The 18,791-nt window shown below is 39.4% G+C and overlaps 1 protein-coding gene across 1 annotated transcript in view; it reads left to right on the top strand.

Annotated features, from left to right (window-relative positions):
• Positions 1-18,791, top strand: part of LOC109680909 (uncharacterized) — a 92,256-nt gene that overhangs the window by 49,577 nt on the left and 23,888 nt on the right. The window contains exon 3 of the mRNA XM_074049032.1: positions 5,184-5,294. Within this exon, the coding sequence (XP_073905133.1) occupies positions 5,184-5,294 (111 nt within the window). The remainder of the gene's footprint in view (positions 1-5,183; positions 5,295-18,791) is intronic.

Below are 18,791 nucleotides of genomic sequence, written 5' to 3'. Positions count from 1 at the left end.
TTAAGTTTATGCCCCCTGTTCATAAAATTGCAGTGACCACTTTTTTTTGTAATGCTAGGGATTGAGCCTAGAGCCTTGTGCATGCTCCCAAATGCTCTTCCACTGATCTATATCCCAGCCCTAAGGTTATTTATAATGAAAGCATCACTATTAAGTATAATATCCAATGAGTTTTGTGAAGTTCATACACTTGAATAGGTCAACCCACAGATAAGATGTAGTACCTTATAGTCACCTAAAAAAATTACTCATATCTTTTTGCCAATTAATCCCTACCCATGCACCATTAAGAGGTCACCACTCTTCTGTTTTTTCCCCCACTTTTGGTTGTATTGGCTGTATAAGACTTTGTATAAATGGTATTTAACAATATGGATGAACTCTTTTAAGTAAAGTTTCTTTCATTCAATAGAGTACTTTTGAAATGTTTCTGTGTTGTGTTTATCAGTAGTTTGCTCCTTTTTATTAATGAGTTGCAAACCATAGAATGAATATACCAGAGTTAGTTTATCCATTCTCCTGTTGTTGGGACTCTGGGCCATTTTAGTTTTTGGCTATGATGAATTAACTCACTTGAACATTAATGTACATGTTCTTTTAGGGTCTAAAAATTTTTCTTTTGGGGAACTATCTAAAAATGTAATTACTGGGTCAGAAAATGGTATGTTTTTCCAAGTTGTGAAAACATTTTATACTTCCAACAATGAGTAGGAAATTCTACTTTCCTCAGTATTTCATATGGTGAGTCCTTTTAGCCATTCCTATGATTTTAAAATGATGTCTCCTTGTAGTTTTTATTTGAAGTTTTGAGATGCCCAGTAATGTTGAGGCTTGCTTTCATTACTTCATTGGTCATTTGCCAATCATGTTTTTTGAAACAATCTGTTTTAATCTTTTGTCAATCTGTAAATTAAAAAGTTATAAGATTCTTTATACCTCTATCTAGTTGATTTTTAGTATATTAATCTCATAGTCACAGACTTTACTGAAATCACATCTGTTTAAGTAATTGTTTTATAGATTATTTGTTATGTCCTAGGTGAATAACCGTGTCTCTGCATATTTGTAGAAACAGAGGTCCTTTTATTTTTTCCATTTTTGATGATTACACATTGTTTTTTCCTCCCTTCTTTCTCTGGGACCTTCAGTACAATGTTGAATATTAGCCATAGAAGTAGGCATCTTTGTCTTGTTCAGGATATTAGGAGGAAAGTGTACAATATTTGACTGCTAAGTAGATTCACCAGTAAGATACTCACTATGAGATTTTGTAAGTCCCATTTATCTGGTTGAAAATTTTATTTTCTATTCCTAGTTTGTTAAAAGTTTTCATCAAGAATGTTAAAAGTTTTCATCAATTATGTGAACTGATATTTCTTTCTTTTTTTTCAATTTATTAACAATATAAAGTGTGTGTGGGGGGGTTCATGTGAAAATTCCACACATGTATACAGTGTATTTTGAGCAAGTTCATTCCTATAATATAGTTATTCCCTTTACTTCCCTTCCTTTTAAAAACAATATTTGATGGGTTTGTTTCTCGTATCCCCATACATATATGTGTAACATATTTTGAATTTCCTCAGTCTCTGTAACTCTGTGCATTCCCCTCCTCTCTCATTGACAACCCCAACCAAACAGTGTCCCTTTTGTACTCAAGTCCCATGATTTCTTTTATTATTTTCAGACCCTGATTCCATATATGAATTTAAATGGGATATTTGACTTTTTAAGATACTTGACTTTTCATTTAATCATCAGTTCTTTTCACTTTTCTGCAAATGGAATAATTTCACTCTTCTTTATGAATGAGTAATACTGCATTGTGTATATATATCTCATTTTCTTCATCCATTCATTGATTGTTGGACACATAGGCTCAGTCTTCCACTTGGCTATTGTGAAAAATGCTGCAATAAATATGGGCATGCAGGTGTTCCTTTTGTGTATTGATTTACACTTCTTCAGATATATGCTGTATCAAGAGTGATAGTGGGGTCCTAAAGTAGGTTCACTTTTAGCTTTTTGGTGAACTGCCATACTAATTTCTATAATGTTGATTTTCAGTATATCAGTTGATTTGGACTAATTTGCAGTCTTACCAACAATGTATGAGGGTTCTTTTTGTGAGATACTTGCCAACATTTGTTGTTTTCTTGATGATTGCCATTTTGACTAGGGTGAGATGGAATCCCAGTGTAGTTTTGATTGCCTTCATTTATGGTTAAGGATGTATTTGTTAGCCATTTGTACTTCTGAGAATTCTTTAATTCATTTGCCCATTTCTTAATTGGATTATTTTTCTTTTGATGTTAAATTTTTAAATATCACACCAAGTGTGATATAACAAGAAACACTAGATGATGTGGTATGGTACCATGCTCTTTGACTATTAGGCCTCCAAAATTGTAAGCCAAATAAGCTTCTATATTCCTTATCCATTATGTAGTCTCATTTTTATAGCAATAGAAATTGAGTGAAGATCTTATCCTAACTGCTCTTGCCTTTTCTCTTCCTTTTATGTCTGACTTCATGATTCTCCCATTTAAATCATTAGATGAATTTCCCATTGAGTTATGAAATTCAAATGTAAACTGGCTATTTCCTTTTGTGTTCTACAAGTATTTCATATTGTTACTTTAATGGACCAGAAACTGGGCACCCTCTCAGAAGGTACCTTCTTCCTGAAATTTGTCAGAATTTCAAATAGGGGAGGCAACAAATGGAGATTGTGAGCCTATAATCACAGTGGCAAGTTTCTGTTAAGACTTAATTCTTCTTTGTGTATTAACCCATCAACACTGTCAAACCGTACTATCAGCTATTCTATTTTAATTAACCTCTTCACTCTTTTTATACGTTTCAACAGATATTCATTATGATCTATTAGTACATTTTACCTTGCTAAAATTATTCAAAAGTTAGGTAAACTGTCTATATTAGTTGCACTGGGCCTCTCAGAAAATTGGCTCTGAGAACCAAAAAAATTTTAACCTTCTATTTAAGGTAGATTGGACTCATTTTGAAATCTTCATTAATGGGGAGAAAGGGAGCCAGGATGAAATGAATCAACAAGATTAAATTTTGACTTGGTTATGAGGTATTTTGCGGTAGGAATAGGGCACACTTAGTATTAATGGAAAGCTGAAAATTCTTTTAAGCCTCTACATGATCTGAAATCTACATAGCTCACTGGTCTCATCACCATTCATTACTCCTTTTCCCCCTTTATTTGCTGCACTCCACACATACTGCCCTTCTTTTATCATATTTTATTGCATATTATTGTTATTCTGGGGCTTTGGTAAACCCTATTATTTCTGCTCAAAGTTGAATCCCCTGCTTACTTTTTCTTCATCTCATTGATCTCAGCTAAATTTTCAATTTTTATTTTGGCTTCCCCAAATAACATTATATGCACCAATGAAATCCTTAACTTCTATTTTATAGAACTTCTCATGGTTGCAATCAAATAGTTGTTTACTTATGAATATCTGTGTATCCCTTCTAGAATTTAAAGTCAGTGGCACAGTATTTTCCTTGTTCACTGCTACATTTTGAGCATCTAATATGGACTTTTAGTCAATAAATATTTGAATGAGTATTGAATGAATAAATCCAGAAGTGAAATGATTACTCAGAATTTCATTTAGCTAATTTAATGAGGAATAAAATGCTGACCTGTGATCTTCAAAAGTGTCAAGGTCAGAAAGTCAAAGATGTCTCCAGACCCCACAGATCAAAGAGGTGCAACACCTAAATGCAGTGTGTGATTCTGAACCAGATCCATTATAGAGAAAGAACAGTATAGATGGTTACTTCTGATGGTTGGAGTTAGGATTTTTTCTTGTCTCTATAATGGTGCAAAAGCTATCTGCATTCAATAGAAAGTTGGAACTTGGGATTCGGGTCTTTCCCAGAATATGCAGTACCACCCTCTTGTGACACAGGGGAGTGACAGTGAGCTCCCTCCCATTGGTCATGCAAGGAAATGACTTATACTGTACAGTGTGGTATGCTGTTGAGGTAGGACGTTTGTTAGTTTTGGGGGGGTGTATTCAGTCTATGCATTTTCAACTTACGATGAGTTTATGAGGATGAAACCCCTTGTATTGGGATGTTTGGCAACCTAAGAATGGGATTTGAGGACGAGACAGTGGGAATTTATCAGTAAGTTTTCTACTTCTGATGATTGTGCTGTGGGTGGGTAGAGGATGTCCTTGTTTGTACAAACATACACTGTTGTATCTGGGGATGATGGGTGTTAGGCCAGTAACTTACTCCCTCACGGTTCAACTTTTCTTTATCTAATACCCATATTACTTGCTCAGGCAACTTGAGGCCCTTACTTTCCAATTTGGTAACGAGTATATGTGAACGGAGGTGAGTGGCTGAATCTTCTCAGCGATTCTGGTTGCAGCCCAGGGAGGACTCAGAAGAAGCAGATGTGTTGTTGCTGCCATGAACTCAGGGTGCCTTCCGTACAGCAGAACACCAGTCCTTTCCTCATGTTCTCTCCTTTACAGTCTGTGAAGGGCTTTGATACGTTTTGTTACTTGCTTCTCACAGTACCTTTCTGGAGGAGGTGGAGGTTAGTTTTTGCATATTTGAGATGAAGATCATGATGGTAAGGTAATGAAGGGAAGCACGTGGTACTTTTTATGGGCAGGGAAGTAGCCTATGCACTTCCAGTGGTGGCTGTGTTAACTCATTCTCACAGTTATCCTTACGTGGTAGTACACTGTGGTTATTTTCTTGATGAATGAGAAAACCAGCACCCAGAGAAGTTAAGTAACTTGCTAAAGTCCCATGGCTTGAAAATTATGGGGCTGGGGTTCAACTCAGGCAATCCTGACTCCAGAGATGCTGCTTTTATTTACTGGGTCATGCTGACTTAACTGGGTCAGGCGATGACTCCAAGCCCCTTGTGCACTTACTCACTGATTTAAAGAATCAGTGTTGGATGCCTACAAACACCAGCTGCTGGGGAAATGGGTACAAGGCAGCTGGGGCCCCTGACCTCCTGGAGCTCAGACTCTTGTGAGTTGAGTGAAAGAAGTGAATCGAGGTTTGTCACTGACCACGCTGCCTCATGTGCATGGGAGCAAGCATCCGCGTGTCGCCTGCCCAACCTGGTTTGTCCCTGGGCTCACAGGTGCACTTTCTTCTCTTTCTCTTCACAGGCCGCCTGGTAGGTGCTCTGGATGCAGTACTGGATTCCAATGCACGGATTGCCCCATTTCGAATTCTGCTTCAGGTTCCTGGATCCCAGGTTTATTCTCCCATAGCATGTGGTGAGTTACTGAATGGATCAGACGTTTACTGGGCCATAGCCACTGGTGAGTCTTGTTTCAGCTGGAATGTTCCAGACCTTACAGTCTATGCATGCTGAGTGTCTGCATATCAGTGAAGCTTGAAGGTAACTCATTAGAACCTTGTCTGCTTAGGAGCTTTCTTTACTCTTTCACCTCCTCCTCCTCTGTCACCTCCTCCTCCATGGCTCTGTCTGTCTTTTTAACCATCCAAAACACATGAAGGCTATGAGCTTGGGCATGCCCAGCTTTTGAGTGGTGTGTTTTGGGGTGCTCATGCCTTGTTGAGTGTGAATTGAGCTACTCTCTTTGTAATCTTGGGTCTCACTTAGGTGTGCTCCCGGGTGTTCACATGCTGTAGTGACACGAGAGCAAAGTTTGAGGGCTAGGTCTGACTTGGGCAGACTTCACTTGTTCTGTGTTTGCACCAAGAGAAGGAGTCATTTGACTGCTGGGCACTGAGGAGACGTGGAAATCACACGCATCTCCTCTTGAGGCTGCTGTTTCTCCTGCACGTGCCACCTGGTGTTCAGGTGCCTCCGGGCCTGGGTACTGTCACATCCTAAGAAGCCCCTTCTCTTATAAACCAAACCAAATGTCTCTTTTTTCCTATGCAAGTACTAAGTGCCCCCTTCTAGAAATTTTAAAAAAAAGGGAAAATTATCTGTAAGCTTTTATTCAGTGCTAATCTTCTAACTTCTGATATGCATACATCCATAGAGGTTTTCAGTTTTTTCTTTTGAACACTTTATTAAGTTCTATAAACTTTCCATGTTACCTCCCATTCACTAGCACCATTGGGCTTTTCCCCTGGAAGAGGACAAAAAGTACTGTCCAGTCCTAACCACTGTTAACATTTCTGCATGCTTTTTGTCTGGTTGGTTTTGCTTTATAATTCAGGTAAATCATTCTGTATTTGTGTAAAACTGTAAAAACTGATGTATGCTCAATATGAAGAGATCTACATTGAAAAGTATTTAGAAGAAAATATCTGTCACCTCAAATCCTAGCCATTCAAAGCAACCTCGAGTTACACGAGGTGAACATTCTTCTAGAAAACTTTCTAGGACGTCACTGGCCTAAGGATAAAGGACTTCTATAAAATGTAACTCGTCTGACAAGGCTATCTTACAATAGAAATATTAAGTTTGCTTGCCTTCAATAGAAGGAAAAAACTGAAACCAAAAAATGTTAAACTTCAAATACATGTTTCTTTAACACATGAGAGAGTATTTTTTCTAAAAGGTTCATGTCAGGTTAAGGAAAGAGATCTTTGAAAACATTACAGGATTAGAATTGTGGGTTTTGAAAAACACTGTTTCAACTCTTGACATTATTCACTGAAAGTCCTCCCTATGTGGACAAGGGTGCTAACATTCTTATTCTCCTTTGTTAATTTTTAGAAAGTTCTTAATTTTACATTGGATTTTCCATTCTGTCCTGTGACTATATTTTCTGTTATTGTTTGGCTCAGTTCTTTGCATTGATTCAATTGTTTCTACTTGGGTATGGCTTTCCTACTCCAGAATATTTTATTTTGGTTTATCTCTTAACTGGCAGGATTTCTGTTCTTTTTTGAGTAATGTCTCATGAGGCTCTTGTTCTCTGAATGTTTTCACACTTGGAAATGTGAAACCCTTGCTTTTAGGCTTGTGATCTCTTGGCTGGGTATGATAGTCCTAGGCTATCTAGAGCTTGGTGGCTGATTCTCCAGGGTCTTCCCTGTATTACTTGATACAGAAAATCTCAGGCTGATCTGATTTTCTACTTTCTACTGTGAATGATATGCTGTCTGCACAGGTAACTCTGACTTTGTCTCTAAGGTTTATCAACTTCATGAGAATCCATTACTACCTTGAGCACAATGTCTTTAAGATGATATGTTCTCATAACCTGAAAATTGTTTTATTTAATCATTGCAGGAAATTTTCTTTTGTCACTTTGCATATGAATTGTATTGTTAACTCATTTTACTTCCTATTTATTGGATTCTTGACTTGAAAGACTTTTTATGTTGGCTAGCTGTTGTGGGCATTTAATTCCTATTTGTTTTTCTTTAATCTGTACTCTTCACTCTGTTCATAACTCTTGAGTTAATCAGTCAGTATATTGTATACTTTGCTGGTTTATACTTATTGGCTGGCTTTGTCACCATATTGTTTTGATTCTCATTTCACTACTTCAGGTCTCCATTCACTTCATCATCTTACCTGTGAGTTTCTGTTTTGTTGACTTCACTTTCTTACTTGGTTGCTTTGGATGCATTTGGGAGAATTTCCTTTTCTTCATGGAGTGTTCCATTGTCTTTTAGGATGGAGTGTCTGTCTTCAGGTTGTTTTGTTCTCATCTGCTTATTTCTGTTGCTGTTCAGTATTTGTGTGATGACTCTGCTGTTCTTCCTTACCTGGCTTATTCTGGTATTACTGATGTTATATTGGCATCAACATGGTGTGACTTTTTCATTTACATTTTGGGGGAGGACTGACATGGCTACTGGGCTAGACATGGGGGTTAGGAAATGGGATCGTTTTCTTTCCTCACACATCTCCTGGGTCCACTCATCCTTGCGCAAAAGAATTATTTTCCCTGTGGATACAGAACTTTTGATGTGCATATTTGGATTTTTGTCTCCTAGGTTAGCTTCTGGGGGACTGACAGGGTGAGGATTAGCCCACATGTATTTATTCGCCATATTATGCAGTTCTTACTGGCCACACTGCGTCCAACCTAGGCTGTGGCTCGACTGACTTCTCACATCTTTTATTAGCAGCTTAATTTGGTTCTGATTTTTCAGTACTTTAAAACAGTCAAACATCTGTTCACTTCAACTTTTCCAGACACTTTTCAATCCCCCAGTTAACTGATTTGAAATGTTTGGTGCCTGCTATGTGCCAGGCACCTGCTTGGTGTTGGGGATTCTGCAGTGACTTTGTGAGGGGCAGTCTCCCTCTACCAAGCCCTACAGGGCTGTGGGGAATATAGATAGCAATGAGGAAATGACGGGTGCAGATGAAGAGCAGGCTAGAAAAACCAGAGAGGATAGATAGCACCACTGAAGAAAGAGCATATATGAGGAACAGCTGCACTGAATGGATGAGTGTTTGCAAGGCCTTTTACATATTTTGCCAAATTGCCTGCCACAGAGTTTGCATCAGCTTCCCCAGCTACCACCCCAGCAAGGCAGCAATCCTAAGCAGGTGAAATTCCCAGACCCTCTTTCTGTTGAGCTAAGTTCTACGTCTTACAGTTTGCACTTGGTTAGATTTTTGCCTTGGGCCTGACATAGGTTGGGTTTGCTTTATTTTCTGCTGTCATCTTGTCTACAGAAGACCCCCTGAGAAGCTCAATACTCTTTTCAATGTGCTTTTCTTGGATTAGGGAAGAAAGAATTGTGAGCCTATTTCAGTCTTGGGCCCGTGGTACTCATTGATCTATTGGGGCCTCTGCTGGCAGTTGTTGGGTGTCTTGTGCTGTATTACTGACTTGACACACTTATTATTTCATTATGTCTTCAGCACTGAGAAAGTATCCCTGCCCAAGGTTTCAAGTCTCAGATAAAACACAAACAAGAACTATAGGAGAGGGCTGGGTAGAACAGCACAAGGGTAGGAACAGGAACAGTGGCCTGCGAGAATGATCTTTCTCTTCACTTGAATTTGGCAGTTGCACGGCAGGACAGAGAGACAGCTGAGTCTTTGAGGGTAAGTTTTTTCTTTATCAGTAGAGGTGGGAGAGATGATTTCCTGGGTGGGCTACATTATTATTTGGCAAAAGATCTATGGATGACTGTGGTTTGCAAGAGAAACAGGTTGTTATTCTTTTAACTCAACATGGACAAGAGTCCCAAGGCTTTATGAAAATGAGTGGCTTGAGAGAACAGGTGAGTTGTTGGAGAGGTTGTGGACAGAGGAGTGAGACCAGTCCTTCAGAGTAGAGTTCAGCTGTCCCCTCTTCCTGACATCTTGTCAGCTGCTTTCTGCATCCCAGTTACCACTGTCATTTGTTTCTTACCTGCTTTCTTCATGGAAATAAAAGGTTGCTGAGCGTTGTGCTGCCTGCTGACCTTCCAATGCTCAGGATAGCACTGAGCAAGGTCCTGGCTGAGCAAATGAGCAGGACAATATGGGAAAGAAGGGGACCGAGGCTCCCCAGTGAAAATTTTCATACATAAGGACAGGAGAGGTGATGCAGGTCCACGTGGCCCCAGGTTTAGGATTTCTCAATCGTACAATGTTGCAAAAGAGCAGCGGTGTAACCATTCCAATTTTCATTTTCAGTGTAGCACAGTAGTCCGTAAACTACATGATATACTCAACACTTGATAAACAGGGCTTGTCTTGGATGAGTTTGCCCAGTCATTACAGGTTGATGTATCTGTCCTGAGCACCTTTAAGACAGGTGGGCTAAGCAGTGATGGTCAGTGGATTAAGTGTGTTGCATGCATTTTTGACTTATAGTAGCCTCAAGTCACAAGTTCGGGACATCAACCCACAAGTTGAAGAGACTCTGTAATTACAAATGAGACCTTGGGCCCTTTCTGATAAGCCAGGGCAGGACTATTCCAGGGCAGGTTGTAGGCTTGCTCATAACTATTGAGAGTCAGAACTGCAAGATAAGATCATGTTTCTTTAAAAAAGTTTTTTATTTTTGGGCTGGAAGTGTGATTCATGTGGTGTAGAATGCCTGCTTAGCAAGTGTGAAGCCCTGAATTTAAACTCTAGTACCATAAAAACAAAAAAGATTAAAAATGTTTTATTATTGTAAAATATCCATAATAAAATTTACTATTTTGGCCTTTTCTTTCTTTCTCCGCCTCCTCCCTACCCCTTTCCTCTTTCCTCTCCTCTCCTCTCTTCTTTGGTGCTATGGAGAGAACCTGGGGCCCTGCCTATGCTAAACCAGCATTGTACTCTGAGCTACACTCCCAGCCATGTCTTAACCATTGTTACGTGTGCGCCTTAGTTGAATTACGTGCCTTTACAATATCATACATCCAACATAAAACTCTTTGCACCTTCCTAAATTGAAACCCTGCACCTGTTAAACAGCTATTCCTCATTCCCCTCTCCCCACACATCCCAGGAAAGCACCATTCTACTTTCTGACTCTGAATTTGGTCTGGGTACCTCATATTAGTGGAAGCATACAGTATCCATCCTTTTGTGACTGGCTGCTTTTGCTTAGCATGATGTCGTCAAGGTTCATCCATGTTGCAACATGTTTGCTTGCTTTTTGGAGTCACATACTTCAGAGTGATCCACAATAGTGACATGGTGAATGGACCTGGTGAATGGCTCTGAGGAGCTAATCCCTAGTCAGCTGGGGTAGGGAAGAGAAGGTGGAGACGGACAGAGACCCACTGAATGGATGCTTAAGCCCTGGAGGAATGGGATAAATGGAATTTGCTATCATTTCTGTGTCTGGTGGTCTCCTTCCTGCACTTGAGAAGTCTAGGCCATGCTGGGCTATACTGTAGCTGATCTTATTCCCATGTGAGATGAAGCTTTGTTGTGGCCTTCTGGTAGGTGGTTCTCAAAGCCTTTGCTGTGCTCTTGACACACACACCTTATTGTTTACCATGGCCCTGCTCATGGGTGTACCGTTGTCCTTACCTGAGTTCCAGGAAACAGAAAAAAACATGCACAAGAACTGCAGGACATTGAGTTATCTGCCTGGAATCATTCTGACAATTGATTTGCTTTCATAGTAATGTGACTCCCTTTTGCTATGGATTAAGGCCTGGGGGACAGTCATTTCTGGTTCCTAAAAGAGGACTTTGTTGGTGGCAGAGCTGAGGTTTGAACTCAGGGCCTTGCCAGGCATTTGACCACATGCCTTCAGCCCTTTTTGCTTTAGTTGTTTTTGAATAGTCTTGCATTTTTGCTCAGACTGGCCTGAACTATAATCCTTTTATTTTACACCTCCCACAGTAGCTGGAATAACAGGTATGTGCCATCAGACTGGCCTTGAACTGCAATCCTCACAATGTCCACCTCCTGAGTAGTTGAGGTTATAGGTGTGAGCCACCATGCTTGGCCAAAACAAGTGAATTTGTTAGAGGTATACTTAGAGGAAGTTAGGGTGGGTGTCTCTAAGGAACATGGCTGAGGGGTCAGAAGCTCTGTGAGAAACTTGTCACACTTAGTACAGAAGTACTTTTAGTAAAATGCATGTCTTTACAGACTTTTGAGTTTGGACTTCTGGCCACTCAAGTAGTTTGGCTGTGTTTACAGCAGTGAAGTACAGAATTTTCCTGTAATTAACAAGACCTGTCCCCTGGGATTGAGTGCAATGCAGGACAGTGGGACAATAGAATAAAGGAAGAGCAGGGAAAGTCAGGAGCCCACCTTCCATGGATCAGTATTGGATGATTGGGTAGAGTTGGGCATGCTCCTGGATGGGCAGGGGTAAGCCTGCATCTTAGGAGCCAGTAGGTTTGTATAGTCATCCTTGAGACTTGTGGGTGCCACACCCACAGATTCAGCTGACCATGGACCAAAAATACTCAGAAAAAAATTGCAGGATTGGAGGTGTTGCTCATGCAGTGGAGTGCTTGCTTTGCAAGTGTAAAGCTCTGAGTTCAAATCCTACCCAAGTCCTCCCCATAAAAAAATTGTGTCTCTACTGAATATGTATGACTTTTCTTATTGTTATTCCCCCAAACAATGTGGTATAGTAACTATTTACATATCATTTACATTGTATTAGGTATTATAAAGCATCTAGAGCTGACTTAAAGTAGAAGGGAGCATGTGCACAGGTTCTGTGTAAATACTGCACCATTTTATATAAAGGGCCTAAGCATCCTTGGATTCTAGTATCTTTCAGGAACTCCTGGAACCAGTCATTCACAGGTACTGAGGAACAGCTAGAGTCTGAAAAATTTAGCTAATAGTTTAGATTTGGAAAATGAAAAAAGAAATCCTTTTGAAATTTCAAAGATCATTAAGGGAAACTGAGATATTTTTGCTAATTAAAACATGTTGTATGTTTTTAAAAATTGAGGATCACAGGAGTTAATGTTTTCCAGTATAAAAAACCTTCCCTTTCTCCTACTTGCCTTACTCATTCCTTTCAACCGCTTGTAGGAGGTGCAGTCACCTGACTTTATAGAGGGACAACTTGAGGTGCAGGGGCTCAGTCACTTGCCAGGGTCACACCAGGTGCCAGGGACTGTGCTGAGGTATAGCTTCAGGCTCTGACAGAATGTACTTTCTGAGTGTTCTCTGTGACGCACGGTCTCTTATCCGTGCCCTTGACCATGGTCCATGTTTTAGTTTCTTGTATTCTGCATTACTGCTTGCTTTGTCTTTGGAGAGAGAATTTTATTAAAGGAGGAAATGTTCCTGGGTGGATCAGATTAGTCTCTTCCTGAACTTCGTGCCAGGGTGGCAAAGGACGTGCCAACTAGATCTTTGCTCTAAGCACTGGGTGCTTCAAGAAACATCCAGGAGGGAACCCAGAAGGAGAAAAGTTATGTCCCTATACTGAGGTCAGGCATTGGGAGTTGTCACACTTGTTTTCAGTTGCTCGGCATTTCCTTAGAACAACACTGGCTGGAATTTTCCACGTGGGTTCACCTTCGGTAAATGGCTGAAGGGTGCCAGCTGATACTTTTTTTTTCTATCATAGAGTTACTGTTGCCAGGCTCTTATTTTTATTTTTAAGTAATTTTGCTTATGAACAAATAATGACATTTGCTGAAGGTATTCTTCCTTCTGTGAGGGGTTGTTGTTCATAGGTATTAAAAAGCAGGTAAGTCCAGCCCTTACCTGTAGTACATCCTGAGGTCCAAAGTGATGTTCAAAATAGCTTTAGAGCTGGATGTGGTGGTACATGTCTGTTGTCCTGACTACTTGGGCGGCCGAGGCGGGAGGATCACTTGAACTTCATGAGTTTGAGACTAGCAGAAAAGGCAGTATGAGACAGAAACCCTGTGGACTCGCTTCTGCCTGGGAGGGCTTCTCCTCCCAGCTTCAGTGGGCAAGTCCTCGTACTGCAGTGCCTCGCACCCCAGCTGTCCCAGAGGGCTCATTTTAGAGTGGCTGTTTCTCTGGCTTTTACAACACATGCTACAACCTAATACATCTAAATTGTCTGGGGGTGGGAGTGATCCTGCTTTTAAAACTACAGGTTGAGTGTCCCTTATCCCAGATGCTTGGGACTAAAAGTGTTTTGGATTTCATACTATTTGGAGGGGTCGAATTATTTGCATATACATAAGAGATATTTGGGGGACGGAACCCACATGTAAGCATGAAATTAGTTTTTTCACACATACCTTGTATACGTAGCCCAAAGGTAATACACAATATTTTTAAATAATTTTGTGTGTGAAACTAAGTTTCATGGTGTAGAATTTTCCACTGTGGCATCATGTCACTGCTCATATAGTTTCAGATTTTGGAGGGTTTTAGATTTGGGGGATTAGGGATGCTTAACCTGTAATAATAAAGAAATAATAGGTGGGGTTATATACCCCTATTTTTGCCTTCTTTTGCTAAGAAGGGGTTTATAAGTTTTTTGTTATAAAGATTTTCAAACAGTTCAAAGTCACAAGGATGGTGTGATGAAATCCTGTACTGATCACTCAGATGCAACAGGATGAAGGTTTTACTCATCTTGATTTTTCTAAGCCTTTTTTTCTACTCTGAAGTATTTTAAAGCAAATGCTAGAAATTATTATACATCACCCCTGGAAATTTGAGTAAATGTCTCTGAAAAGGATGGCCATTCTGACATCACTACAGTGTCATCATTAAACTAAAAATTAATTGTGGTCCATTGGGTCTGGATGATTATAATTTGTCGCCAAGAATTACACTTCACATTTAGCTGTTGTATCTCTTAAATCCCTTTTGATCAAGAAAGAGTCCATCTCACCTCCCCCACCTCCCTTCTTTTCACATCATGGACTTAATGAAGAAGTTGGCCCCATTTTTCTGAAGGGTGTCATACCTTCCTTCTTAAAGGTAACATCTAGCTCCGTGCTCTGATTTTCATATTTCTTAAAAACTGGAAACTTGCAAAGGTTGACTTACACTAAGGGCCTTCAGAGATGAGGGATCCACTTGAGACTGGAGTAGATCTCTCATAACAAGGTTACTTACTGCGAGGGCAGGTTGTTATAAAGTGGGTTTGTCTTCCTTAGCTCCTCTCTTGCTTCCCCTCCTTGTTTACTCTCACCAAGTGATACCATCTGCTGTAGCATGATGCACTATGAGGCCCTTTCTAGATGGAGCCACTTGGTCTTGGACTTTCAGCTGCTCAGTCTTTGAGCTAAGTAAACCCTTATAAATGCCTCAGCCTAAGTTATTTTGCTACAGCAACACAAAATAAACCAAGATGAGCACTCCCTTGCTTTTTGGCCAGGAAGGTGTTAAATGGTCATCTTAGACATTTCCTCCTTTCTCTCTGGGATCAGCCATTCCTCCAAGTTGCCTGGCTCCTTGTAGTGGGGAAATGGTATTTAGGGATTACAGTCTGGGTTAGTTGTCATTGCTTCTAAGACTAAGTAAGAGTAAATCTAAGAAGTATGTACAATGAAACAAAGTCATAGATTCATACTTAACTCTTTCAACTCAACTGTGAAACTATACTATTATAACTTAACTTTGGTTTAATGTTTTCATGTCAAAATTTTGATTTCTAACAGTAGTCACATAATTATTTATGTTTGTCACATAATTCTCTACTTGTCCAGCTATATTCAGCCTTAGAATCTATTTAACCAGGAGTGTAGTCAAAAAATTATTTCAAATAATTATTTTTTCTGTGTAATTATTTCAGTAACCTGATAAATTTTATCTCCTTTCTTAGGATTGAGTTTGTTCTTTATTGTTTTATTCTAACTTTTTAAAAATGTAAAACAGAGTCATGATTCCTCACCTATAAAACCAGCCAGGTATTTGTACAAACACCCTCGCTGCCTCTTCCTGGGGGTCTTCCCTCTGTTCTATAGAACCCTTTCTTTCTCTAGCTTAGTCTTTTGCTGTTTTGCTTTATAAATATTAAACAAATGTGCAATTTTATATTGTGACAAACTTCACAAATTTCCTAAATATTCTGTTCCAGCCTGGCCCTTTGCATTTAACATATCCTGGAAATCAATCTGTATCAGAGTAGAGAGTTTATCTTTGTTTTGCGTTTCACTGTGTAGGAAGTAGCATAGTTTATACTGGTGCTCATTTAGATTGTTTTCAACCTTTGACAAATAACAATCCAGCAATATCCTCGTACGCACGTTATTTTGTACCTTTATTATTGAATCTTTAGCATAGAATCCTGTAAGTGGGATTGCTGGATTCAAGGATAAATGAATACAAACTTTTATTAGATACTGCTAAGTTCTCTTTTTTCCCCCATTTTTATTAGGATATATATTTGTACAGGGGGAATTCATTGTGACAATTCTGAATAGCCTTACATTATATGTTGGTTATTTTACCCCTTCTTCCATTTCATTTGTGGCAATTATAGAATTCCCATCAACAATGTATAAAAAGTACGTGCTTTTCCACAAACTTGTCATCAGATGTATTGTCAAACTTTTGGATCTTTCCTCACTGTGTTGGCAAGACATGATGTTTCCATGTGGTTTTTATTTATGAGAAAGTTGATCATCTTTCATATTTAAGGGCTGTTTTAGAAACTTCTTGAATTCTATTAATTGCCTAGTTTCTTTTTCTTCTTTTTATCCCCCCCTCAACTTTTATTTTATTATATATTTTTTTTTTTTTTTTTTGCAGTGCTGGGGATGGAATCCAGGGCCTTGCACGTGCTAGGCAAACACTCTACCATTGAGCTACATCCCCAGTTCATCCCTCAATTTTAAACTCTCTTCTATATTAGGAATATTGGCCATTTATTTGAGATAAGAAATTAAAAATGTTTTTCCCGCTTGTCATTTGTCTTTTGGTGGCTTTACTTTTGATGTCTTCTACCACTCCATTTTTTTTCCTTCTTAACGTAGTAGGATTTGTATTTTATTTCTTTTATACTTTCTGATTTGGTGTCATGGTTAGGGAGGTTTCCCCATTTCTGTATTGCAGAGGAATTTTCTTCAAGTGCTTGTAAGCTGACTTTTTTATCAGTACTGTTGTTAGAAGCTGTCGCTTCATATATCTGACCTGCAATGTTTCTTATCAAAGCCTACTGTCATATTCTTTCTCTCTGTCTCTGTCTCTGTGTCTCTCTCTCTCTTGGCACTGGGGTTTGAACTCAGGGCCTCACACTTGCTTGGCAGGTACTCTACCACTTGAGCCACTCCACTAGCCCCGATTCTTCTCTTTGTTCCTGTGAGTTGCGTTTTGTGTTTATTGCTGGTTTACACCAACTTGATTGTGAGGTTTGTGTTCATTATGATTTTTTCTGTGCTTTCTCTGCTGGGACTTATTAAAGATTCTTGGAATTGTATGTGTATGGTTTTCATCATAGTTGAAAATTTTCACACATATTTTTGTGTGTTTGTTCTCTGCTTCTTGCCTCATTTTTCCTGGGGCTCCATGGTTCACTGACGCTCTGTTCTCTCTATGGTTACTGTTAATCCCATTCCCTGTTTTTTGTTTTAGTTCTGTCACTCTGCCTTCAAGTTCCCCAGTCTCTTTTCTCCAATCTACTCACTTCTACTCCTATCAGTGTATTTCTTATTTCAGAAACTGTATTTCCTTTCCTTAAAGGTTTGACATGGGTCTTTTTATTATCTACCAATTAGCATCTCACCAGGCTCATGCCTTTCCCTACCGTTTGAACATGTGGAGTTACATTTTTAATAGATGCTTGGTGTCTTGTCTGCTGAGTCTGCTTTCTATGCCACTTCTGATTCTATTTCTGCTGATTTTTTTTCATTTGGCCATAGGTAAATTTTTGTCTGTATCTTCTTTTCCTGCTTCTGTTTCTGCGACGTGAATCTGATGTTACTAATACGGAGATGTTAAATGGTTTCAATTATAAACTGAATAGTACTGGGGTTGGAAGTTAGGGCTTATGCTTGATATAGGCAAGCATTCAGCCACTGAATCACAAAAAGTAAAATCTATTTTACTTTTAGTGTCAAAGATGGACTTTGTCTGATTTTACAAATTGCAAATATTTTTAGCAACTCCTTTCATTTGAAGGCAAAAAGGGCAAAAAATTATTTCCACAGATTGTTCTATAGTGAGAACTATCTGGGTAAAACTCCTGTAAATCATAACAAACTTCCTGTGAAGATGATTGCTTTAGACTTACGGGTTAGATCTTTAAAATATCCACTTTCAGAATACAAGATTTCTGAGAAAATAATGGGCTTTTTGGCCCAACCCTGACCGTCCATCATTTGTGAATTTTGCTTAGATCCTGTGCTCCCAACTCACTCTGCATGGGAAGCATGGTGAGTAACTAACAGTCGGGAGCATGACCTCCACTGTCCCCATACTTTTCTTACCCTTCCTGGGCTACACGACTTTTGGACAGTAGTTGTTTAGTATTTGGCCAGTAGAGAAATGTGTCATCATTTCAAAGTCACAGGTCTGAGCTGTGTACACAGAATATGCCCATTTCATGGGACATTAGGATGTTGGTGATTGGAGAAGGCCCTAAATTCACTGGGGTGTTTATTATGGAGGGAGAAACAGACACTTTTTAAAGCTGAAGCTTGGATCAAGTTATTTGTGGCTGTGTTCATGCAAAACTGTAGGTGTAGACAATGAGATGCTTGTTTTATTTCCTGAAAATGCCCTTGGGGAAAACCTAAGAGAATAACTATCGTATGTTTCAACATGACTCAGCTGCTCAGTTCTCCCATCCGCAGTGACGTCACAGACCAGGAGCCCGTCAGAGTCACAAGATCTGGCTTCGGGGTTGGTTCTTTTCTTTCATTAACTTTTACTTCTCATGTACAAAGTGGTGATAATGGCACCTATCTTATGATATTTTTATGAAGGTGAATGATATTGAGTATATGGTCACCTAACAAAATGCCCGACACGTGCTCAGCATTCAGAAAATGTCCTCAGGCTGCCACCTGTGCTTGCTCCAGTGTAGAATTAGTTTTTCATAAGTCATCACTGTTGTTTGCTTTGTGGTCTTAGTTAAGGTTTCTAATACTGAATCTGATTTTTTTCAACTGGATTTTAATTTTCTTAGAGAATGGAAAAATCTACTTCTGTAAAATGAGAGGCCTTAATAAAATAGGGTATAATTTTGCTAATTGTACCTCTGTTGTAATCCATAGTCCTGCTATAAATTTTGGTTTTAGACAGTTATATTAGTCTTAGAGCTACCCTAAGAAAACACTACAGACCAGGGGGCTTATACGACAGGAATGTACTTCCTCACAGTTCTGGAGATCTGAGATCGAGGTCTCACAGGGTTGTTTTCAGAAGAGGTGCCCTCCTCATCCGAAGGTAGTTGTCCACCTTTTGGCTGTGTCCTCACGCGGCTTGCTTCTGTGCATTGTGTCCTTTTGTGAGGACACCGGTCCTATTGGATCACGGCCCC

This window comes from Castor canadensis, chromosome 12 (genome assembly GCF_047511655.1).
Source record: "Castor canadensis chromosome 12, mCasCan1.hap1v2, whole genome shotgun sequence".
NCBI classification, from domain to species: Eukaryota; Metazoa; Chordata; class Mammalia; order Rodentia; family Castoridae; genus Castor; species Castor canadensis.
This window is presented reverse-complemented; position numbering and strand designations above follow the sequence as displayed.